The sequence below is a fragment of the Nelumbo nucifera genome, chromosome 1, assembly GCF_055504915.1.
Source record: "Nelumbo nucifera cultivar China Antique chromosome 1, China Antique-T2T, whole genome shotgun sequence".
NCBI classification, from domain to species: domain Eukaryota; kingdom Viridiplantae; phylum Streptophyta; class Magnoliopsida; order Proteales; family Nelumbonaceae; genus Nelumbo; species Nelumbo nucifera.
The window spans coordinates 17,891,101-17,917,717 of record NC_142649.1 but is presented as its reverse complement, the minus strand read 5'-3'; the positions used below and the strand labels follow the sequence as shown (position 1 = coordinate 17,917,717).

Genomic DNA, 26,617 nt, shown 5'->3' with positions numbered 1-26,617 from the left:
TCTGGATGGGCTATTCCGATTCCAACTGTTTGGTTGGGTGCAATTGGGATCCCATTCCCATTCCTTCTGGAATGGCATTCCCCCGTTTGAGGGAATGGTCATTCCCTACTCCTCCTTTGGGAATGAAATCCCATTCTCATTTTCATTGCTGTCTAAACCAAACAGACTATGGGAACAGACCATTCTAATTTCGATTCCAAAATTATATGGGAACAGACCATTCAAAAGGTTATATGAAAAGAAATATTACAATCAATAATATCGGGACTCTGGAGCATTCAAACATTATATAATAATTATCACTCCATTTCAATTTTTATTAATTTTTTGGGAATATTTATTTATTTAGTATTTATATATAGTAACTCTTTTTTGAATAATAAATATATTTTCATTTTTAACATATAATTGTAAAATAAAACATATAAATAGGTTAAGGTAGATAAAATAAATTATTTATAATTTTCAGTTTTTGTTAAATTTTTTGGGAAATTAAATATTAAATTATTCATTTCAGTTCTTGTAAATATAATTTTTATTTTCCATTAATTTTGTTGAGAAAATTTATTTATTTATTAATTTTATATAATAACTATGTTTTCATTTTTAACATATAATTATGTGTAAAATAAAATATATAAATCATTTAAGGTAGATTAAATATATTATTTTTATAATTTTTAGTTTTTATTATATATTTTAGAAAAATTAATCTTAAATTATTTATTTCAGTTTTTTATAATTATATTTTTTAATTTTTATTAAATATGAAAAACAATTCAAAAACAGTCAATATATAGTTTTATCAATCTAGGCACGGATATGCTTCCGTATCGATGCATATCATACCATATCCATTGATGTGGTGTGATACGGCCTGATACGGAGGCGTATGTGCATGACTCGTGAGATACATTCCTAGTCGTAGTGTATCCCCTATCCATGACCATGGATACGGATATGATACACCCTATATCAGGAGTAGACCTGTTCATGGGCCGGGCCGGGCCGGGCTCGGGTCGGGCTTTGACTCTTTATTAACAGAAAAATGTTAGGCCCGAGCCCGAGCCCGACCCAACCTATAACTTGGGCCCGAACCCGAGCCCGACCTACAACTTGGGCCCGAGCCCAAGCCCGGCCTACAACTTGGGCCCGAGCCTGGCCCTGATAAAAAGCCCGAAGCCCGACCTAATAAAAGAAATTTGAATTTTTCCCTATTCAAATAGATATTATCTATTTTAATTCAGATGTTTTTTCGCCTATTTAAATGAACAATGGGCCTACAAGTGAATCAACAACCTTATCAAATAAAAAAATTTATTCAAATGAACATCACATAGGATTTTTACTTAGGTTTAACTATAGGTCGGGCCAGGCCGGGTTTACTTAGGTTTAACTATAGGTCGGGCCGGGCTATTTTGGCAAAGCCCGAGCCCGGCTCGAATTTTATGCGGGCTGGGCTTTTTGACCCGAGGTTAAGCTCACGGGCCAAAAAGCCTATTCAAGCCCGTCCGGGGGTCGGGCCGGGCCGGCCCGGCCCCGTGGGCCACCCGGCCCATGAACAGGTCTAATCAGGAGTATTGTATCAATACTTTAATTCGTGCACATAAGTTGAGTCTTTAGCATTGCAACCTTACTTTTTATGAGTAAGAAAATTAATTCTATGGAAGCTAATGCGTTCACAAGCCCATGTGCAATAGGCCTTCAATGGAAACTAGCTCAGAATAGAGAGATAAAAGCGATTGTTGACTTGTAGAAAATATGCATTAACATTAAGTAGGTGTTTGGCACTAAAGCATTTCACAAGTGTTCCGTTTTTGCTGATGTATCATTCATGCCACATCAGCAAATAAACGAAATCAGTAAGAAAATCGCATTTTGGTTGTCTATTTTTTTTTAAATATTTTTGCAATGATTAGTTCTGGGATTTGGAAAAAAAAGGGTTTCTTGAATCATTAAATTGATGAATCTTGAATCACCTTAGTGATCTTGAATCTTGAATCATTAGGTGACATGATACATTGAAATTGTGAGATGTTATACAATTGTGATTATAAATATGTTATAATAATAAGTCAAATCATTTTAAATGCCTAATCACCTTGCACCTCATTTTTTTTTTAAAAGGTGAAAATTCCTGGCCCCACCACTGGTGCCAACATCCACTAAATGAGAAGCCATGATCACCCGAGTGTTTCTGTTTATCATGCATCCAGCATTCAATGAGATCGTAATGGGGATGGGGTTCTCATGGCTTATTACCTTGTGAAAGCGGGCAGACTGATTCAACATATTTGCTTACTTCGTTTCTCTCTAGAAATTTGCTCATGACTTTCACAATGAAAGCATACTCGTTGGAACATTGCCATGCTATGCTTAATTTTACAATGAAAGCATGTTCATGACTTTCATTTGTTTGTAAATTATGAATTGCGTTCCTATCTGATATTTTTCTCTTTTGCATTAGGTAGTGCAAATTTTACATTACAAAAAATTAGTGCAGAATTTACACCACCTTCTTCCTACTTCAATTCTTTATCATATAAAAGTGGAGACCACATCATCTTGCATTCTAACCATCCTCCCTCCCTTCTCTTTCATTTAAAGTGGCGGTGGCTTCTTTCTAGTTTTTACTTCCTATTGTGCTTCTAACAAACAAATATCTACACCCAAACCTTTTTCACCTTAGAGAGCTTCTTTTTTACCCAAACATTTTTAAAGTTTGTGTTCACATAAAACAAGTTTGGCTAAAAATGAAAATCTAAGGTGGGTAAGAATGTGCACTAAAGAAACTCCAAAACTTTCAATGAAAGCAAAACTCTTTTTATTTGTGTTCACATAAAACAAGTGGGTAAGAATGTGCACTAAAGAAGAAAGCAAAACTCTTTTTGTTAAGGAAAAATTAGCTTTTATTTTATGAGTGATCTGGAAAAATAGGAACTCCAAAACTTTCAATGAAGGTACTACTCCCATTCCAATAATTTTAGATAAAGCTCTAAATATGTTCACGGAAACTTTTGATGGGAATAAATTCAGTACCTCTACCACATCTCACAAGAGGTGGAAACAAATTAGTTGGAAAGCTCCAAAATATGGTTTTGTTAAGATAAACTTTGATGCCTCTCGTAATAGTGATGGAAGCTGTTCGGTGGCTTGTATAGTCCGGGACCATTATGGTAAGGTGTTAGCGGTCAAAGTATATAAACTTGGTACTTGTTCCATCAACCAAGTTGAAGCATGGGTGGCATGGGAAGCCCATGTCCTAACTACAAACTATAGGGGGTTTCCTATCATCATAGAAGGAGATTCGTATTTTGTCATCTCCTGCCTCAAAAGAAAAGTAGATGTTCCTTGAAAGATGGAAGGTATTATCTCAAGTTGCTTATGGAAAAGGGATCTGTTTGATGGAGATCTTCACTATCAACATGTCTACAGAGAAGCAAATTAGGCGACTAACTAGCTGGCTCGAGAGGCTTTTTTTTCTTCTTCTTGTTCTCTAGATTTTAGCATCTCATCTCTTCCTTTTTTCTTCTTAATTGTTCTACTGGCTTTTGGGGACATACTACCCCCCATTGTGTAGTACATTTATGTTTATTTTCAAAAAAAAAAGACCTCCTCAAATAGAAGGATATTGAGCGACAAACCAACTGAACTACCAAGTCATCTCCTGTTTGAATTCAATTGAATGAGTTGCTTTGTCTTGAGTAGTAAGACTTGAACGACTTGTAACTTTTGACTTATTAAATTTATGATGCGAGAATGAACAATCAAACCCTCCTCAATTTTAATTTTAATGAATACCACCTAATTGATTACCACTTTTATTATACCATAACTCATTGGTTATAAATATAAGCTTGTCTTTTCTGGTATTATGGTCAACCTGTTTGTCTTTATTATTACTGTAACTCATTTTTTTTAGTTTTATGACTATTTTATCCATCAAAAGACAAACCATAACTCATTTAGCCACTTTCAACCTACTATCGAACGAACAATCCATCAGAACAGCAGAAACATTAATTATGCAGCATGATTGATGGAAAACAGTGGCTTAGAATTGAAAAATGAAGCCTTAAATGTTTCATAGTGATGTCATAACTGAAATAACTAACCCTAATCACATTCCAACAAAATTATAAAATAAAAAATAAATAACTGAAAAAACTAACAATTGGGTCAGTACCTACAGATGGTTACATAGCATTTTACTGGTATATACAAAACATTGGTATATTCACTGATTACATAGCATTTTACACACAGCGCGGCTACTAATGGATTTGGATCAATATACCTACAGATGTTGACTACCAAAATGCCCCAAAGATACTGCCTCGGCCAATTACAGCGTTTTCAGCAGTGTGAAAAGATCAAAAGACTGAATTTATTTCTCCATGAATGATTAGAATTACCCATTAATTCCACCTCCACTTCTTTTTTTCTTGGAACACATAAGCTCAAAGTATGTTAAACCATTGTCCTCGAAATCATTCTGTTTACACTATGCATTCGGTATACGCTTAATTTGGGAACGAACTTGTGATCAACGAAGAATTTGTTCTCCAACAAGCACGTAGAACCATTATTCGTTTCATGAAAACAAACTTGTTAAATTTATCAAATTTACCCAAATCATCGCGAAAATTAAAAAATCGATCAGAGCTTATGAAAAGATCACATTTGTCGAAGTCTCCTCGTTTCCGGTAGGCTACACAGTACAGTCTGCGTGGATAATTCATGTGCCGAACACCATTCGAGTCTCTTCACAGTCTTGACATGCATGTACGCACGCACGCGGAAAACTCTAACCCAAAGCAAAGAAGTAAAAAAAATACAAAGACGAAACCCACCTAACCCAAAAAGGTACGAGCTCGTCTCATCTCCGTGGTCACATTAGTCACAGTCTTTCTCTCTTTCAAACCTTTGTTAAGAGTTAAGACTACTTAAAAAAGCTCACTTTTCAAGAATCAGTGTGACTGATGTGTTTAAAATGGGGCCATGACGACGAGTACATATACAGCATACAAAACAACAGATATGTACATGGCGAGTCGGTGAGAGATGGTGGATGATGGATGGAGAGCAGGGAGAAGACTGGAGAGTGTAGCACTCGGGTACATTGTGTGCGTTTCCCAAAGCCAGAGGGCCAAAGCCAAAGCCAAAGCCACCATCTGTTCGATATTTACTAGTGGGGTCTGTCTATTTTAGAAGGCGATGAAGCCAAAGGACGGTTCTTTTATGCTCTCTGCGTCGTCTTCTTCTGCCCTAGCTGTTGAACGTGGCCGAACCATCTGCAATTGTGGGAAAACCCTAACCCTAGTCATAAACCCTTTGCTGCTTTCGCTTGAAGACTGGAACCGTCATTTCCAAGGTGTTTGTGTTGCATGTATGCCTTTTCGTTCTGAAGTTTCTTTATGAAATTTGTTACTCTACTAGTATAGTTTAATGGGTGTTCCACGTTTTCCCAAATTTGAGCTTTGTTTTCTTGCATGATTTAATGGGAGGAATTGGTATGCTAAATGTTGTATTTTGGGTAGTCTTCTTATGAAAGGAGGTTTCAAAATGGTCTTTTTTTGGGTGTTCTCTTGCGTGTTCATTTCTCTGTTTCTTTTCTTGAGGTCGAAATCTGAATGTGGATTATGCTTTAACTTTGTGAAATTTGGTATTAGGGAAGGACTGTGGATTTTAACTTTACAAGGTTCGTTTTAGATTTTCTGGAGCCGTGCTTTTGTTTACACGTGTTTATTTATGCTTCTGTTTTGATCCAAATGCTACAAATTTAACTTTCTTTTATCTTATTTTTCAAAATACATTTCTAGTTTGCAGTGTTTTGTGAGTCTGGGGTGTCAAGGGGGGAGATTCCTTTCTGTAATTTTCTCTTGGGAGATAATAGAGAATTCTGCACTTTCAGTAATTCCTGTAGGTTTTCTCCTAGAGAAAAGGAATAAGTAGTTACAAATCTTATACTAGAGTTAATGTGAGCATTAGAATGCTTCTTAATGCTCTTTCATTATTTTTTCTTTCTTTTTTGTGTTGGTCTTTAGTTGCAGGTTTTATAGTGACAATAGGATGGCGTGAACTGAGAGTTTTCTTATGTTGATGCATTGTGGTCTTTTCCCTTCCCCATGTTTATTTGCAAGGTTGTAGACAAAGGCTTCTAAATTTAATGAAGGGAGAACTGGATTTTACTCCACAACGAGAAATTATTTGCTTGTTGGGGCTATTTGAATTAATTATTTATTTTGAGAAATGTTGAGAACAATGTAGCTGTGGAAAGGAGTTGGCAAAGATGTTATTCAGCAAAGAAATTGAGTGTTTGTATGACGATGACTTTGAAGGTTCAATTGATGAGCACCGAATTTTTAGGGAGGTCTTCTATGGAAATGAATCAGGAAGTGCTGCTAAGAGATGTCTTGTTACTGGGCTTATCAATTTTGAACCAGAGAACAGTTACTGCCCAAATACATTGCTATGCACAAATAGTGAAAATTCGGTTCTAACCAGTCAGTCCTCTACAAAAGATATATTTGTGGAAGTTTCTGGTTCTGTAAATGATGATTTTGAGTGTATGAAGGGGAACCTGGATGGAACTAGCAAAGGACTTTCGAAGTCTGGCTGCCTTCTTGAGAGCTCTACTTCTTTGAATGACGCTGCAGTGAAAGCTAAGAGGATGCAATGGTCAGTTGATCAAATTTCTGATGTCAAGGATAAAATTACAACTCAATGTTCTGATGTGGGAAGGGATTTGATTCAATTGGATCCAAGGAAAGAAATTCTTTCTGTTGCTTCTCATCCAGAATCATGCCACATCAATCAAACAACAATATGCCATTTAGTTGAATCTTCCAGTGAGGGTATTATCTCAAGTTGTTATTTTCTTAAGCAACATGGAGAGATGGGCAGTGAAGTTCATGCAGATGATGGTGACGCTTTTAATTATAGAGCATCAGAAAACAAGTGTAAAGTGTCAAGATTTCTTGGAATTGCTGGAAAGAAAGTCCTTGAAAGTAAAGCAATTAGTCAACCTCTTCCTAACGAAAGCTTTGCACCTGAGCTTTTGGTTGCTGATTCATGCATCACTGTTGAAGACAAGTCTGGAGCCCTTCTGGGTTCCAATGAAAGATCAGAAGAATCCATTATTTTAAACTCTGACATGGTTAATGTGTGGCAGAGGAGCAATTCTGCAAGGGATCCCCGTCCCAATCTCCGTGCTCATATTGATCGTTTATTTAAGGCTTCTGGCTGGAGCCTTGAAAAGAGGAAAATGATTAGCAGGTCTTATTGGGCTTCAGTCTATATATCACCCAAGGGAAAAGTTATTCGAGCATTCCATATAGCTTGGAAGTCCTGTGGTGAAAGTTTGTTTGCTGATGGATGTGGTTTAATGCAGGAACATTATGGGAAGCAGTGGACTAATATCAACCAATTTTGGACTGACTTATGTAATACATTAAAAAATATTGTAAAAGAGATGCATCTGATGGATAGTACTGCTGTGCTGGCTCGGCATTGGAATCTTCTAGATCCATTTGTGACTGTTGTGTATATCGACAAAAAGATTGGTGTACTAAGAGGAGGAAAGGAAGTTAAAGCAGACAGGAACTCATTGTTGATTGATTTAGACAAGAAGCCAGATGTTGCTTTTGCAATGGAAAATGTGGATGGAGTTAGGGAGCAGATTGCTGGGGATTTGATGTTAGCTCATGAACTAGGCACACGGGTGGATATTCATTCTCATAATTCTTTCCCTGTCACTACTAGAACTGTAGATATAGTGGTTGAGGAGGTTAAGGAACATATTCTCAAGGAACAATATAGCAAGGGGGATTTCTTGGCCCTTGGTCAGTGGCGACATGGAGGGGAAGGAAACACATTGAAAGGTATGCCAATTTATGTAACTACGGAAAAGGGTAGGTTCCCTGGAGCAAATACCAGAAGTAAGATTAGAGATCAGCTTGCAGGAACCTTAAATGATCAAATGAGCAGCTGGAATTTGAGTTCCGTACCGGTTCTCTTTTCAGACATCACAGGTGTCCGACCAGATGGCATGCTGAATAATGCTCCAACTACTTCAGGAACTGTAAATATGATGGATGGACAAGCTGGAGATCTCCAGAACTCTGGTGAAAGAAGTTCTGGAAGGAGGCGCGGAAGGAAAAAGAAAGCTATTAAAGATGCATTGGTTGATTTGTGCAAGGAAAATGCTGTTATTTGTAAAAGAAAAGATATTGATAGGATGGAAAATCAGTTAGAGAGATCTGCTCTGGATCAGTTGGGCTGCAGAAATGAGATTCCAATAACAGCTTGTAATTCAAATGGCACATTGGCACAGGTGGATACTTGCTTGTCTTCTACTATTTTAGTTTCTAAATGTGTGGCTGAGGGGATTGTATGCAATTGTAGTCAGAAGGGTGGTGGTGACAGTAGTTGCTCAGTGCTTATTCAACAAAATTGTGAAGATGAGGATCTTGTACTCAACCATAGCTCCAAAGGGTTTAGCAGGAAACTTTGCTGTGATGGAGAGGTAGGCAAAGGAAACCTAAAGAACAAGGCAAGGGTCATAGAAAGTGAATCTGAGGTTAAAGTAAATAATGTGTCTTTGAACTCATCAGTTGATCTGCGTAAAAATTCAAGCACATTTTTAAGTGGTGTGAACCTAGCGACAGGAGGGTCAATTCATTCTATACCAGAAGGGTCCAATGCAAATAATTCATTGGTGCAACATACTGTGATAGATCAAGCAGATGAAAGTATGCCCTTTGCTTTGGATGTGGAAGTCAATGGGATAGATGTGCTGAAGAATTCAGTGATGGAAAGAACACAAGAGGGTATGTTGTCTTCTAGACATAATGGAGACTTTGTAACAGGTCTTGAACTATGCAAGCAATCTGCAGTTGAACAGCAGAAGATGCTTCTTTATCCTCAAGAAAAGATATGCCATGGAATGATAGAGAACCCAAAGGAGGATCTTTCTCAGAGAGGCATGCCTGAAATCATCCGAGAAGTTACAATGCGACGTGAAACACGGTCTTCTTCTCGAAAGAGAAGTGTCTGCAGGGAAGGTTTATCATCTGATATGGACATTAAGAAAGATAGTTTTGATTTTTCACTTGGCCAAGGAGAACTAGTTTCGTCATTCAAAAAAGAGAAGAGTCACAGGGCTGCTGAATCATCAACACCCGAGAATGATCATGAATCTGTGGCTACAGAAATCAGATCAACAAAGATGACATATAAGATGTCTAAGAATATTTCTGAAATTAAGACAACCAAATTAAACAGAAAATCAAAGAAGTTATGTCTATCATCACTTCAGAAGGTTAGAACACGGAGTTACCAAAGAAATAGGACTCATATGCATCTAAAAGAACACCAGAAGTGTTGCAAAGCTAATGCAAGAAATGATAGTAGTCGCAGAAGATCTTCCCCTGCCAGCAGTCTTCGGCATCAAGGTGCAAAAGGATCCAAGTTTAAGAGGTTTCATCACCAGTGCAATGGATCAGATGAATTGCATGTGGTCACCCCAAGTAGGAAGCGTAGAAGGAAACTTCACTTCGAGAATGGCATTGATGAAATCCCTTTGCAGGTGAACAGTATTTCTCTTGCTTCCCAGAATTGCAAGAAAATTGGCAGGTCAAGAAAATCTGTAGTCCACAGTGAAAATGGACCAAAGAGATTGCATAGATGTCAGATTGAGGATGATGACCTTCTGATTGCTGCTATTATTAAAAACCAGGATTTCAGCCCCTCCACCAAGGGATCTACTGTGAAGATGGTCTGGAACTCAAAATCTTCAAAATCTGTTAGAAAGCTTAAAAGTCAAAGGGGAAGTTGCAAGTTGCTTCCACGAAGTCCTGGTAAGGGTGGAAAGCACTACAAGGATGGTAAGTGGTCGTCCTCAGGGCCAAGGTCAGTGCTGTCATGGTTACTTGATTCTGGTGTAGTGTTTGTGAATGATGTGATCCAGTATCGGAGCCCAAAAGATAATTTAGTGGTTAAAGATGGCTGGATTTCAAGGGATGGTATACTCTGCAAGTGTTGCCGTAAGGTATTTTCTGTGTCTGAGTTCAAGGTTCATGCAGGTTTCAAGCTGTATAGACCTTGCATGAATCTTTTTATGGAGTCTGGAAAGTCATTCACCCTATGCCAGCTTGAGGCTTGGTCTTCTGAATACAAGTCCAGGAAAGGTGGCAGGCAAGCAATGCAAGTTGATGAGATGGATCAAAACGATGATACATGTGGACGTTGTGGAGATGGTGGGGAGTTGATATGTTGTGATAACTGCCCATCAACTTTTCATCATTCATGCTTGTCTGCACAGGTTTGTTTCCTGCCACTGTTACATACACATGTTGATCAGTAATTTATTAAAATATCAGTTTCAAAGTGGTCTGAACCTCCCTAATTATGAAGATGAAGGGGACAATAATAGCAGCATGGCACCGAACACACCAGCAACCGATAAAATAGAGATATAATCTTACAAATCTCCTCTGGGGCCTTGTATCCCCCATGCCAAATTCCTCCTTAGGAACCCCTGTTCTAGCTAGAGAATCTGCCATTGCTATTTGTTTCTCTTGGGATCTGCCTGAACCAGTGTAGGCAAGGTGCCAAAACTTTTGCTTCTCTAAACATAAACCGGTCGGTCCAAGTAACTTCACTGCTCAATGATAACCAGCTGATAACTACTTTGCCATCCTCATCTACCATCAGATTGGACCACTTTGAAGAGAAAACTAATTTCAGTTCTTGAAGGAGTGCCAATGGTTCTGCATTTAATAATGTTCCTTTACCATTTGGATCTGGTGCCACTTTGACATATTTTGTGATGTTTTATATGGTAATTGGAAAAAGTATATTAAACGATAGAGAAAATATACAAGTTGTACGTGGACATTATAGGCCAACTAAGGAAAGGAAGTGGAGGTAAACTCCAAAAGGCAGAAAAAAGTTACCCTAGCAAAGCCCATTCTCTGTACAGTTAGCACACATATGTAAAAGAGGAAGAAAAAGACCAAAAACCAAAATCCTCCACAAGTGACCACAACTCCCAGCAACAGCAAAAGAAGGAAAAATTATGATATCCACCACCTTGGGCATCTACCGCCATAGCAAAAAGTTACCACAGTCCAAGATAACAAGAAAGCACACCCCCAAAAAACAACAAAATGATCTCAAAGCCCCATGAGCTTACCCAAACCAAAACCACAACCAGACCTTGAATCTCTAGGCCCTCAACCCATGAAATCCACATTTGTCATTTCTTCCCTCTACCCCTTGAGTATCTACTTTCAATGCATTGCCTCAACCCTCCAAACATTCTGTGCTTTCCCTTAGAACTGTCAACGTTGCTTGACTCATCCCTAGCATCCAGCTATTTTTACTTGATATTATTTAATGCTTAAACCTTTCATTTCTGGAGGACAGAATTTTGACATGAATATGGGGTATCAGACATGGGAAAGATCTAAAATCATGGACATGTCCCACTCCATGTAAATGCATACAAATATATGAGCATGTGCTTTTCTGCATGTGGTTGCATGTGCATTTTGAATGTTACCAAAATGCAAAGTTAAATGGTGTACTAAAACAATGAGACAGTCATGTAATCTGCATAAGAAATGGATTTTGTGTACCTTTTGAAGTATATAAATAAGGACAAACATTTCCATATTGTTCAACCTTGTTTCTGACATATCTGTTGCATTGACATGTGCCTAGCATGCCTTATATTTATCAATACTGTTGCTTAGTCACTCATTCTTACTTTCTCTCTGTCATATATTATTGTGATTGATACTTGAACCCTCTAGGGAATAGGGATGGCAGTGGACTAATTTAACAGGTAACCTTCCTTGTCTTGTCTCTATTGGGACAGGTCTGGTGTCAAGGTCCCTAATTGGGTTTGCACCAGAAACCTATCTTAGCCTATGAAGCTGTACTTTGTTGAGGTTATAGAAGCATGATCAAATTCTTTGATTTTTTTTTTTTTTTTAAATTTGTTAAGGCCTGGTTTGTTTTCAGAGCTGTTTTATTTGCATTGGTGTACAAGTATGGGAGTGCAAATGATTTAAGTGCAAAATTTGATTTATTTTTGTTTCAGCTATTGCTTGATTTTGTATGTTTAAATTGCAATTGAAGTAAAATAAAACTTGAGTAAAAAAAAGTAAAACCCAAAGCAAAAGTGAACCAGAATTTGCATTCTTCTCATTTGCGTTCTCATGCATTTTTACTAGTGCAAATGAAATTGTGCTGCAAACAAACAAAGCCTAAAGGAAAAAAAGGGAAAGGATGAAACATTTCTTCTTTTTCATCTCTCCTTCTTCTTCCTCTTCTGCATCCTTTTATACCTACCTACTTATATGCCTGCCTACTTTTAACTCAACCTTTAGCCTTGATCACCTAGTGGCTGATGGTCCCAAACCTTTTTTCTCAGTACTTGCCTTAACGTTCACCTTCTAAATGGGGATTCAAACCATGATTGTCACTATTAATTAAGGAATGGTACATGTGATATGTGCCAAGCTTCTCATCTTCAGGTTAGAAAATGTATGTTACTCAGATGCGTCAAAGACATGCCGGTGTTTTAAATGGTGAGCCTATATACAGGTGAGGCACACTTCAGGGCATGCCCCTTGTCTGAACCCAAGCACAGTCTATTCCAACTTGGCGTGTCTTGTGCCTCAGCCCAGGCATGCACCTTTTTTAAATTGATTGTTTTCTTGTTTTTTAGGGATTCATATATGTTTTTTAGGAGTTCATATATTTTTGATTGTACACTAGTAATGGTCTATTAACTTTTAAAATGAACAAAAACAAAGACCTATCAAATACCTAAAGCTTTAGTTTTTGCTAATAGCATAGTTTTCAAGGCACCAAGGCGAGGCTAGGCGACAGGGGGGCACCTAGTCGCCTAGGCGATGGATTTTTTTCAAGTAAAAACATGTATCTTTGGGTAGTTCCCTAGGTTCCATAATCCTTAATAAATATCCATAATTTTCATATGAAAAGAATAAACTTCATGTTAAAGTATAGAAAATCAACATATTCCAACATATTCACAAGAAGAAAAAGAAGAAAGAAAAGAAAATTCAAAAAATATAGGGCCTGAACCCCTATTTCTGTTATAGGAAAAGAAGAAAAGAAGAAGAAATTAGTATATAAAAGCACAAAATTAGTAAAGAAAAAGAAAATAATGTGTTGATTGGACAACATTTTATGTTCTTTCTTACTTATTGGTTCAGGTTTTGAAGTCTTTGAGGGTTCAATACAGCATTTAGCAATGTTTGTGTTGATTAAACCCTAACAAATAAGAAAATAACAAAAAAGAAATTAATATATAAACACACAAAATGAGTATTTTAGTTTAAAAATGTCTATTTTATAATTATAACCTCAAAAAATTAAGAATATAAAAGTTTGTTATACCACGCTATAGAAAACTGCTTGGTGATTAGGTGAGGTGAGACTCCAAGGGTGCCTTGTTGCCTAGGCACCTGCCTAGGCGTCGCCCTGACAACATGGGCTAATAGCATTTCAAATAACAAAATTTCCAATAAAGAAGCAATACCGGTACAACTATATATTTACCCTAATCCAAAAATAGAATGAACTGGGACTAAAATGAGAAAACTAATCTCTTTATATATATGGCTACGAGCCAAAAATTTAGGTCTGGGGCACTGCCCCAAACCCCCATGTGGACTTGTTTGGGCTTGCCTCAAGGAGCTTTTACGGAGCTAGTGAGCTAATCTTCTAGGATTTCTAGGATTAGGAATGTAAGGTGTTTAACATAACGCTAGTTACTTTAAGTAATGCAACTAGGAGATGGATAAATAAATTGACATGAATTGTTGAGTGCTTGAAACACTTTGGTACAATTTACATATGTTTTCTATCACTTCCACATTTTCACTTTGAATTGTTTTAATTTGATCCAATGGGTTTTTTAAAATATTTAATTTCTTTTAAAATTCAGGTTTGAATTTTTATGCATTATTGTTTTTTTTTGTATTTTATTTTGATTGTTTTTGCACATCGGGCTCTAAAGGCTCTTGTGCTATTTTTGTGCCTTGCACTTTTAAAACATTGGACATGGCTGGATATGGTATTGGATACAAAAATTAAGCTAAAAATTGAAGTATCTGACATCATATGGCACTCTTGTACAAACATTCAATATTGTAGAGGAAACTACCACCTAAGTCCAGCTATTGCTATTACACTTGATGCTCAAACAAGAGTTCTCAAAATAATTGATCCCCTTTTGTCCCTTGTTTGGCCATAGTGTCAACCAAACTATTTGTTGACCTATGTATCCAATGGAAAGCAACTCCAAATCCCTCACATCTGGTTATCCCCATCCCCGTCCCCACGGGGATCTCCATCCCCACGGGGATCCCCACTCTTTGTGACTTTTTATAATGTCAACCATTTAGTTTTTCTTTTTTATTTTATTTAAAAAATTAAAATTTACAATCCTATTAAAAAAGATTCAAACATATTCAACCATATTTTTTAAAATATTAATATATAGACATATGCATACATATAACATATATATTAGTGGGGATCCCAACGACTCTAATTGGAGCAGTTCAGAAGAGGAAGAAGGTGATACCAGTTCAGATGAACTTTCTAGTATTGGAAGTATACAGGGCTTGGAGAAAAATCCCTCAGTAGAGTTGGAAGAATACAATTTGGAGAGTTTTTTCTATCTGCACCTAGACCCTCAAGTTTCACAAGGCCAGACTAATACACCAAACAGGAGGGTAGGACTGTTAGTACTAACGCCCCTTCGAGTCATGTTATTACAAATACCCCTTCCCTCCAAGGTAACTCTGTTCCTTTGTTTTTGGGTGCTAATGTTGGAAGGTGTAAGTGGAAGAAGGGAAGGCAGCATAGATAGTAGTTAGTTGATTGAACGACATGTCCAACTATTTCAGGGTAATGCCTTGTATTCCAGAAAGGGGGAAACAAGCCAGAGTTAGGAGCAAACACAGAGGGTTAGTTGACAATACAGGAGTTCAGCCAGAGGAAGAACACTGATACTCCAAAGAAGGTTAAGGCACCAGGTTTGGTTCAACCCTGGTTTAAAGCTGGAAAGTGACCAGCCAAAGGATTACACCAGTAGGAATTTGCTGAATTAAAAAATATGAAAGAAAGTAGTTTCTTGAAGAGAGAAGGAAGAGAGAAGGAGAAGAAGAGAAGAAGAGAAGTTGAAAAGAAAAGAGAGCAATAATCCAGCCGCCCCCTTCACTTATTATTTATACTAAAATAATAGAATAGTACAATGACAACTATGCCCTTATAGGGCGGCAAAACATAAAACAACATATATAACACGGACTCACATAACTACTGTGGCCCCCACGTCCTATCTAACAACTAACATAAAACATCTACTCAAAAAAACATCATAAAACTAATTAATCTTCAACACTCCCCCTCAAGTTGGGAGTAAATGTCACAAATTCCCAACTTGCGTAGATCATGTTCAAGCTTGTTCTTTGCCACCCCACCCCTTTAGTGAGAACATCAGCCAACTGCAACTCTAAAGAGACATAAGGCAAACAAACTTCTCCGGTTGTTACCCTTTCTCTTATAAAGTGTCTATCAACTTCAATGTGTTTTGTCCTATCATGCTGAATTGGATTGTGGGCAATATTGATTGCAGCCTGATTGTCACAGTATAACATCATAAGTTCCTCTACTTTCACACCAATCTCACTCAAAAGAGATCTAACCCAAAGAAGTTCTAAGACACCATGAGCCATGGATCTATACTCAGCCTCTGCACTTGATCTTGCCACAACCGCTTGCTTCTTACTCTTCTAGGAGATCAAGTTTCCACCTACAAAGGAACACACTCCTGATGTAGACCTCCTGTCATCTAAGCATCCTGCCCAGTCTGCATCTGTATAGGATTCTAACTTCAGATTCTCATGATTTGAGAAAAGAATGCCTCTGCCAGGGTGCTTTTTTAGATATGCAAGTATTCTCTCAATAGCTTCCCAGTGCTGAACCCGAGGTGCATGCATGTACTGACTCACAACACTGACAACATAAGAAATATCTGGTCATGTCATACACAAATACAGCAGTCGGCCCACCATTCTTTGATATCTCCCCACATCCTTTACCAATTCACCATCCACACCATTAATTCTGTGATTTGGATCAATAGGAGTGTTTGCTGGTTTGGTCCCCAACTTCCCAGTCTCTCGCAGTAGGTCAAGTACATACTTTCTCTGTGAAATGAAGATCCCATGCTTAGATCTTGCAACTTCAATCCCTAAAAAGTATTTGAGCTCACCAAGATCTTTGATCTCAAATTCTTGCTGCAATGATTTTTTGAGATCATCAATCTCCTCGAGATCATTTCCTGTCACCATTATATCATCCACATACACAATTAGAATTGACACCAAAGCATCTCTCCTCTTCACAAAGAGGGTGTGATCAGACTGTGTCTGTGTGTATTCAAAACGGATGAGTGCCCCTCTGAACCTGTCAAACCAAGCCCTCGGTGACTGTTTCAGTCAATACAGAGATTTTCTGAGTCTGCACACCTTTCCTTTACCAACATTTTCATAAAAGCCTGTTGGAATGTCCATATATACCTCATTCTGTAAGTCACCATTAAGGAAAGCATTTTTGACATCAAGCTGGAACAAGGGCCATGAATAGGTGGCTGTTAGAGATAAAAGGATGCGAACTGAACTCATCTTAGCTAATGGTGAAAAGGTTTTCAGATAATCAACACCATAGGTCTGAGTATACCCTTTTGCTACCAACCTTGCCTTGTACTTTTCTATCTTGCCATCGGCCTTATATTTCACTGTGAATACCCATCGACATCCGACTGTCTCCTTGTTTGGGGGGAGATCAACTATTTTCCAAGTTTGGTTTTCGACCAAAGCATCCATCTCATCTTGCATGGCTGTTTTCCACTTAGGTTTGGAGAGAGCTTTAGTAACATTCCTAGGTATAGACACAGAATCCAAGGAAGAAAGAAAAGCACGGTAGGAGGGTGATAAGGCACTGTAGGAAAGATGGTGTGAAATGTAGTGGGCTGTACACTTTCTCTTCCCCTTACGAAGTGCAATGGGAAGATCAAGGTGAATGGGATCAGCTGCAACAATGGTGTTAGGGACAGAAACATTATCATCAGAAAACATAACAGGCTCAGGTTCAAGAGGAATACCTGGAACTGTATATGCTGAATTTGGAGTTTCGGAAGGACTGACAGAGAGTGGTGTGGGTTGAGGATGTGTGGAGTCAACCATCATCTGCCGGCGCTAATATTGCTGTGAGGCTGCCCATAGTGGCTCAAGTAATGAAACTGGAGGTGCAGGTGCTGGCTGAACTGAAGTAGATGCTGGCTGAATTGATGGAGGCACCACAGAAACAGGAAGAGGAATAGATTGTGGGTTCTTCTTCCCAAAACTCTCCCCCTGAGGAGAACCACTCGAGAGGAAGAATGTGGATTCAAAATGGTAACATCCATAGTGACAAATCTGCTCCTCGACACTGGGTCATAACATCAATACCCCTTTTGGTTCTGAGCATACCCAAGAAAAACAAATTTCTTGGCCTTAGGATCCAATTAATTGTGATGAGGGCCAAGAATGTAAACAAAAGAAACACAACCAAAAACCCTCAGAGGTATATGAATTATCTCTCCATTTGGAAAAAGAAGGCTAAATGGCACCTTAAACCCCAAAGTCTGTGAAGGAACATGGTTAATCAAATGTACGGCTGTAAGAATTGCATCTCCCCAGAACTGAACAGGAACTGAAGCACACACCATAAGACTTCTTGCCACCTCCACAATGTGCCTGTTTTTCCTCTCAGCAACTCCATTCTGTTGCGGTGTATATGCACAACTTCTCTGATGAATTACACCATGTTCTAAGAGATACATGGTTAGGTCATTTTCAAAGTACTCTCTGGCATTATTTGATCTAAAAGCCTTAGTTCTCACTCCAAATTGTGTGAGAACCATTTGGTGGAATTGTCGTACTAAGTTAGGAACTTATCACGTGATCTCATCAAATATATCCAAGAATATCGTGTATAATCATCCACAAACAAGAGAAAGTAACGAAATCCTCCCATGGAAGGGATTTGATATGGCCTCCATACATTAGTATGAACAATATTAAAAGCAGAAGTACTTCTTTTATTACTTGGTTTAAAAGACTATCTACAATGCTTTCCTAACTGACAACTCTCACACTCCAAAGTAGATAATTGAACAGACTCAAACAACTTTGGAAAAAAACATTTCAAAGAAAGATGTCCCAAGTGATTGTGCCAAAGCCTAATCTGATTCACTGATTCTGACCCACTACTACTGCTACTGCTAACATGATGACCCTGATGTCTCGGAATTTCATCCAGAAGGTAGACTCCATTCACCTCACGACCACTCCCAATCATCTTCTTTGACTCCAGATCCTACAAAACACAATTACAGGTAGAAAGGTCACAAAACAATTCAAATTTTTTTGTCAAAGAACTAACATACAATAGGTTGGTATGAAGTCTAGGGACATGTAAAACAGAAGACAGAGTTATATCATTGGTCACTCTAACTGTTCCCTTCCCAGCAATGGGCGTATGTGAACCATCTGCTGTAGAGACTCTGTCTCTACCAGAGCACAACTGATAGGAACTGAAAATGGTAGGGGCATTAGTCATATGCTCAGATGCTCTTGAGTCTATAATCCAGGGAGGCCCCTCCTTACCTGAAGTGGATGCAAGATTTGTAGTTGCATATGAACTACCTGTATGTGCAAAGGAAGTGGTGTAGTTGGTTCCTGCATTCTGCTATCCATCTGGAAGGCTAGAGCTGGGTGAATCTTTCTTACTCATAAGCTGTCCAAACTTCTCCAATTCTGTTCTCACTACTGCTACTACAATGGATTTCCAATCAGTTTGGGAGAGAGGGGTTGAAGAGTCTCTTGTAGTGGCTACATTTGCATTTACCTTCTTGTTTCTTATCTGAGTAGGCATAAGATTTGGATGAAGCTTCTAACAAGTGTCCCTGGTATGCTTAGGTTTCTTGCAATAATCACACACCAAGTCCTTCTTATCTTCCCTTCTAGTCTCACTACTCCCCCTGTCTGCATTCGACTTATGTTTTGTTGTACCAACCATAGCTGACTGGTTAATCCCAGGCTGTCTCAGCATTACATTCCTCCTACTCTTCTCTCTAGAGACAAAAACATAGGCCTGAGAGAGTGTCACACCCTCCCTAGAAAGAATATGCTGCGTAGCAATGTCAAATTCAGGTTCAACCCCACCAAGAACTCAAAAACCCTATTCCTCTCTACCAGTCTATGATAAGTTGCTGCATCATTTACACTTTCCCATACCACAGTTTCTAAGTGATCTATTTCCTGCCATAGGGTTTTCAGCATGGAGAAATACACAACAAGAGGTTTTTCTCCCTGTTTCATACTTATCACCTGATTTCTTAACTGATAGGCTTTGGCTTCATTTTGCTTCTGAGAGTAGGTTTCAGTCACTCCATCCCAAATCTCCTTAGCAGTATTAGCCCATAGGAATTTTTTTGCAATATGAGCTAACATAGAATTACATAGCCAGGACATTACCATGTAATTTTCTTGCACCCATCGGGAAGAGTCTGTATTAGGTTTCTTCTCCTCCCTAGTGAGATACCCTAATTTTCCACGGGCACCAATAGCCATCTTAGCTGGTTGTGCCCACTCCAAATAATTTGTACCATCAAGTTTTACTGTAGTAATGATCCCAAACCCAAAAATATCACTACTACCTCCAACACTCAGTCCCACAGTACTGGTAGATTTCATCTCGGTATTCCAACTCTCCATTTTACTTCAAACAGTTCAACAGTAAGGAAAAAAAATAGATTGAAGACCTTCAAAAAATAATTTAATATCACACACATAGAAACCAACCATTCCGGAAGAAGAAAACCCTAGCTGGAGGGAAATCTCTCCTCCCCACGCCTCCCAACAGAGAGAAAAGTGGATCGACCACTCCAGGAGGCCTAGAAAATTTCAGAAACCAAACCGCCCTTTTCAGAAAATCAAAAGAAAACTAACAATACCTGGGCGCCCAAGATCAGATCAAAAACAAAGAGTCAAACTTTTCTGGGACTCTTCCCCGTACTCCAGTTCTTCCTGATTTTGATGCCGAACAGTAGATCACCTTCCTGATGTCTAGATCCCACCAAAAACTCCAAGAACTGGGCAATCTATAGCAGATCGATCAGCCCTTTACTACTTCATGCAGTCGGCTGATCTAGGGCTGCATGAGAATGCTTCAAGAAACCCTAGCCGATGCTCTGATACTAAGTAGGAATCTGCTGAATCAAAAAATATGAAAGAAAGTAGTTTCTTGAAGAGAGAAGAAGTTGAAAACACTTATTATTTATACTAAAATAATAGAACAGTACAAAGACAACTATGCCCTTATAGGGTGGCAAAACATAAAACAGCATATATAACACTCAAAAACATAATAAAATTTGGACTCACATAACTACTGTGGTCCCCACCTCCTATCTGACAACTAACATAAAACATCTACTTAGAAAAACATCATAAAACTAATTAATCTTCAACAACACCAAACAGGGGGATAGGACTGTTTGTACCAACGCCCCTTCGAGTCATGTTATTACAGATACCCCTTCCCTCCAAGGTAACTCTGTTCCTTTGTTTTTGGGTGCTAATGTTGGAAGGTGTAAGTGGAAGAAGGGAAGACAACAAAGATAGTAGTCAAACAAAACAGAGGGGAAAGGAAGATAGGGGAGAAGGATAGGGAGTGGTTAGGGGGAAAAGAGAGAGAAGGGGGCAGGGACCCAGGAGGGGGGAGTAAAGTAGATGAAGGCGTTAGGTCTGATGAGATCCCATTAAGAGACTGGGTAGAGAGAATGGGTTTGAAGATCACCAACCCAGGTTTAGGACAAACTCTTGTAAGAGAAGGAGCTGTGGAAGAGAAAAAAAAAAGGACGAGGAAAGTGAGGTGGAAAAACTCAAAGATGATTGGTGGGTCATCTGGGACCCAAGAGTCTTAAAAATGTTGGAGAGAAGAAGGGGGTGTGGTACCTGCAGAAATATTTTCATCATGGCCAAAGATAAGAGGAATGAAGAAAGCAAGGATGGTTTGGAGGTGCATACCATTTGCAATTTTCTGGAACATATGAAGGGAAGAAATAGAAGGATTTTTAAAGATAAAGCTTGTAAGCTGGAAAGGATGATGGCGGCTGTTGGCAAATCTGTTGCAGATTGGGTCTTTTTATTACTAGAGTATGGATAAGTTCTAGTTAGGACCTTGGCGAAGTTTTGAGTTTTCAAATGGAAATTTGAATAGCTTTGTTTTGATGTGTAATTGAAAAGTTCTATTGTATTTTTTACTAAAGTTGAGTGTTGCCTTAACACCTGAATATGATGTATCTTTTTGTTTTCTTTTAATGAAACTTTATTTTATTTTAATATCAAAGAAAAAAAACAGTTTGTAGACAAATCCCCCAGGTGAACCAACTCATATTCAGTCCAAAGGTTCATGAAACCAGCATACTCTTGAATTCTTTTCTCCCCCTGAGCATAAGAACATATGTCTGTATCTAATATTGTCTAGACATAGTTGACTGCTGATACACCTTCTCAAGGTATTCAAACATGTCATGTGCAATCTTGAGTCTGGATGGGAGTTGCTGATACACCTCATTGGAATTGCAACATTAACAGTGACAGTCCAAGAATCCAAGACAAAACTTGTACATTTTATATCTTCCATTGCTTCAGCACCTTAGCATCACTAGTATTGGGCATGACTGTAGAACCATCAATATAGCCCCACAGTCCTTTTCCTTCAACAAAATACTGAAAGTGAAACTTCCAAAGTGCATAGTTTCTGCCATGGAATTTCACTGAGGTAATTTCACCTTTTTCGGGTCCCATGGTCAACAAAGAACAGAGAAAGCAAAGGAAACGAGCAGTACAATCACTTAGAGCAAGCAAGAGTGTTGGGAGAGGAGATAATTCTACCTTTGAGTTTTGATGCTTTTGACAACAGAGGTGCATATAACATTAAGATGTACTTGGTGTATGCATTGTTGTTAACTAGAGCTATATCTGTTTTTGTTTTTTTGTCAGATATGTTTCAGAATTTACTGTGACTAGTTTCTGAGTTATTGTTCTTCTGCTCCAAGTGGAATGCGTCTCATGTTGTTCATTATCAAGTCTAGCATTGTGAATTATCATATAATCTTTATTTCAACATTTATTATTTATTTTTGCTTATCGTTTGGATATTTCAAATTAAATAGACAAACCAGGGGGCTATTATCCTACTCTGCTGAGTGCTTCAATGTGGTTAATATGGTGTTGTAATTTGGTATTTGTTTTATAAGGGAGAGGAGATAGCTTAGCCAAGCAATAGGACTGAACTGTTAAGAATATGGGAGAGGAGAGGAAGTTCAAGTTGGCGGGGAAATGGAGACTGGATTTGTCCATTGAAGCAAAATCTTTCCTCTTTGAGCAGGGAAGGACAAAGGGGAAGGCTCTTTTGAAAATCAGAGAAGGGAGTAGGGCGTCGGTTCTCCTACCAGAGGAGGCCTGTGTGTGGCTGAAAGGTTTTGTAGATGGAGCTGTAATTTCCTTTCGAGAAGAAGGTTGGAGAAACTCGTTGACCTGTGAGAACAAGAGGTTCGAAGCGGTGCTAAAAAGGAATGGAAAAGGGTGGTTCATTATGGTCACCGAATTCTTTGGTTTTAACAAAAAACAAGTGTTGTGTATTCCAGAAGGTCTGAAGCGAAGAGGGTGGGCTTCTTTCGCTTCTAATCTTCAGGCTTTTCTCTTGGAGGTCGAAGGTAGAGTAGAAGAAGCCCCTGGCTCGAAGGATTGTTCTGTGCTCCGCCCAAAGCTTTACCCTGAAGTTTTGGTGTCCAACTCGTCTATCCTCCGACGAGTAGTAGTGGAAGAAGGGAGAGGGAGCTGGGAGAAGAGGGTGGTTTTAGTGGCAGAAAGGGTGTTAGAAGACTGGACGAAAGTTTTAGAAGTTTTAACAGAGAGGTTGGGATCAAAGGAAGATGTATTGTTGCTACCTTTTGCTGGAAATAAAGCCCTCCTAGATATTGGAAATAAGACTTTGTTCTTCAATTCTTTCCTTGTAGAAGGAAGCCTGATTAAGGTCCAGAATTGGGCTCCAGATTGCAACGAAGTTGAACCCAGAGCCGGAAGTTTTTGAATTAAACTTCTCGGTCTTCCCTTCAACCTTTGGAATGACCTTATTCTGGGGAAAATTACTAGAGCGATGGGTGGAGTTTTGTTGGAGGCTAACTTAAGTAACTTGAGAGCGGTGGAACTCAAGGTTGCTGGGATCAATCCGGAGAACTTGCCGCGGATCTTCGAAGTTCTCTCAGAAGAAGCTTGGCACAAGGTCTGGTTAGTTTCAGAAGTTGAAGCTTTGCTTTGGGGAAGACGACCAGAGGTTGAAGATTCTGACAAGCTCGCAGGGGGGTGTACACGTGACCTTCAGGGGCTGGTGGGTAAGTCTGTTGAGTGTGGGCGTTTTACAGAGGAAGGGGAACAGGGGCAGGGGTGTCCCAAGTCTCGAAGCCTTCCTATTTTGGCTTCTTTTTCAAATTTTTTTGAAGAAGTGTTGTGTAAAGAGGGTGGCCCGTCCTATGCTGACGTGGCTAAGTTGGGAAAGATCGGTTCGCGTGCTGTCTCTCTCCGAACTGGCTCTAAGAATGGTCGAGCCGATTGGGCCAGTGGGTGAACTTCCTATCGGTTTTAAAAGCCCACGTGACAACTTAAGTCGTCACGTGGGGCGGGGCAGGCATGGGACGATGATAGATGACTTCTTTCATCTATCATCATCTAAGTCTCGCCCTCTCGACTGTGGAGGGGCGAAGTCTGCGAACAAGGCTGGAGAGCGCCGGCCTCTGTGTTGGGTCCGACGGGCAGCCGGCGACGAGCTAAATCTCAGTCTTTCTGATCGCCCGAACCCGCGCTATTCGAGAGACAGACCAGAAGAGAAAGAAGAGGCTGATCAAGGCTGGTTGAGCTGCGATTCAGTTTCTGATCATGTTGACAGTTCAGATGATTGTGGGAGTTTAGGCAGTGCGGCAGTTGAAGCTCTATCTAAAGGTCAGAACAGTGATTCTTTTAGCCTGGACTGTTTGTTCTTAGGGGATTCGGTGGGGGAAGGAAAGGTGGAGGGGGAGGAGCGGGTGTTTGAATTTAACCCTTTACTGGCTGAGCCCCCCCTCAGTTCTAGTGCTTTGCAAGAGGCCGAAAAGGAGGTTGCTCGGGTTTTCTCAGAGCAGAACAAGGGTACTTCACAGAGAGGTACATACTTGGGTACAGAAAGGGGTCTTTGTGTTGATACAGCGACAGGGATTTCCCTCCCCCATCTCTGGGAGACAGAGTGCTCTGTTTTCCCAAAAAAGAAAGTGACTACCTCTCCTTCGCCTTTGCTCTCTCCTCACTTCTCTACCTCAGGTAAATCCCTCAACTCTGTCAATTCTATTTTGGATACTGATGAGCGCTTTGTATCTCTTGTACCAGATTCTCTTCCCAACCAAGAGTCAGAAGCCCTTGGTCTGAAAGCCACAATGAGTCTACAAGGGGGGGAAGTGGGTGAGGAATCTTGCAGAGAGACAATAATTAGGGAAATCTTAGAAAGCCTCTTGGGTGAAGTGGAAAGGAAGGATTTGCAGAGAGGGAGCCTAGAGGGGACAGACAGGGTTGTGGTTGGAGGTAAAGTGAGAAGGAACAAGAAGCTTCCTAGGAGTGAAGAGAGTGCTTCTTTAGGGAAAGAGGAAACTTTTGGGGAAGAGTCGGTTGCAGAGTTTGTGAAAAAGTTGGGGTGCAAGCTGAAGAACCCGAATGAACTAAAAGCCTACATGCAGAATAAAGAGGACAGCAAGTTGAAGTTTAGAAGGCAGAGTGAAGTGGAGAGATTAAAAAAACGATATTGAGGGGGACAAGAAGTTCGAAGTGAAAGGGATTAGAAGAAAAGGGCCTAAATAGTTCTTGGAGGACTTAGGGTTAAAGCCTTTAGTTTTCAATGAGAATCCTAAGTTGGAATGTGAGGGGGTTGGGCAGCTTTAGGAAGAGAGCAACAATCAAAGAGGTAATTAAGAAGTTCAATCCGGATGTGGTTATGCTTCAGGAGTCCAAAAGAATGGATTTTGATTGCAGCTGGGCAAGGAGTGTGTGGAGTTCTAGAGGTATTAAGTGGGTGGCTGCTCCTTCGTGGGGTTCCTTGGGAGGGATTGTGACCCTGTGGAAAGAAGAGATTCTCTTAGGTGTTGAGGAGCTAATTGGAGATCACTCTGTCTCCCTGAAGTTCAAACAGGTGGCCGATGGGTATGAATGGGTACTATCAAATGTGTATGGCCCCAATGACTATAGGCAAAGGGAGAAATTATGGGAAGAATTGAGTGACATTAGGGGCCTTTGGGATGGACCCTGGTGTGTGGGAGGGGACTTTAATGTAGTGAGATTTATGGAGGAAACCAACAACCCCAGACAGAGAGTGACAACAAGTATGAGGAAGTTCAACCAATTTGTGGACTCTTTTAATCTCAAAGAACTTCCTTTCCTAAATAATTTCACTTGGTCCAACCTTCAATCTCAACCAATTTGCTCTAAGTTGACAGATTTTTGTTCTCAACAGATTGGGAGGATCATTGGGGCAACCTTACTTCTAGGGCTCTCCCTAGACTCACCTCAGACCACTGGCCAATAGTTTTGGTAAAAGAGGATTTAAGAGGAGTAGGGCCTACCCCTTTCAAGTTTGAAAATATGTGGTTGTCTCATTTGGGTTTCACTGAGAAAATCAGAGAGTGGTGGGAGCAAGCGAATCCGGTAGTTGATTGGGAGGGAATGAGGTTCCACAAGAAACTCCAAAACCTAAAATCTCAATTAAAGGAGTGGAATAGGCTGGAATTTGGAAGATTAGAAGAGACAAAGCAAGTTTTGGTGGAGCAAATTGAGGATTTGGACCTGAAGGAAGAGAGAGGCCCCTTTGGAGAGGAAGAAAGGAAGTTGAGATGGGTTTTAAGGAGGAAGTTGGAAGACATCCTGATCAAGGAGGAAATCAGTTGGAGGCAAAAATCTAGGTGTAAGTGGCTAAGGGAGGGAGACAGAAACACAAGGTTTTTCCATTCAGTGGCAAATGGAAGGAGAAAGAAGAATTACATCTCTAACTTGGAAGTTGATGGAACTGTTTTGTCTCACTTGGCTGAAATTGCAGAGGCCCTAGTAAATCACTTCAAATCTATTTTCAGAAGGCCTATGAATGAGAGAGTGTGGTTGGAGGGTTTGGATTGGCCGACTCTAAGTGTAGAGAAGAGAGAGGCTAGAAAAAAGATTCGATATGGAGGAGGTAAAGGAAGCAGTTTTCTCTATGGATAGGACAAAAGCTCCGGGTCCAGATGGGTTCACAATGGCCTTTTACCAGGATTGCTGGGATATCTTGGAGAATGATCTTGCTTCGGTCTTTGAGGAGTTCCACAGGAGGGGTTTTATAAACCCGGGGTTGAACTCAACTTTCATTGCCTTAGTCCCAAAGAAGAAAGATGCCTCTCAACCAAAAGATT

The 26,617-nt window shown here is 39.5% G+C and overlaps 1 protein-coding gene across 8 annotated transcripts in view; it reads left to right on the top strand.

Annotated features, from left to right (window-relative positions):
- Positions 1 to 4,965: 4,965 nt before the first annotated feature.
- LOC104612164 (uncharacterized) overlaps positions 4,966 to 26,617 on the top strand; it is a 75,302-nt gene continuing 53,650 nt past the window's right edge. For 2 of the 8 annotated variants that reach the window (XM_088894914.1, XM_010279484.3), the window contains exons 1-2: positions 5,010 to 5,389; positions 6,048 to 10,324. In XM_088894914.1, coding sequence (XP_088751040.1) covers positions 6,293 to 10,324 — 4,032 coding nt within the window. In that variant the 5' untranslated portion in view covers positions 5,010 to 5,389; positions 6,048 to 6,292. The other 6 variants (XM_088894919.1, XM_088894915.1, XM_088894918.1 and 3 more) reach the window with 6 other exon arrangements.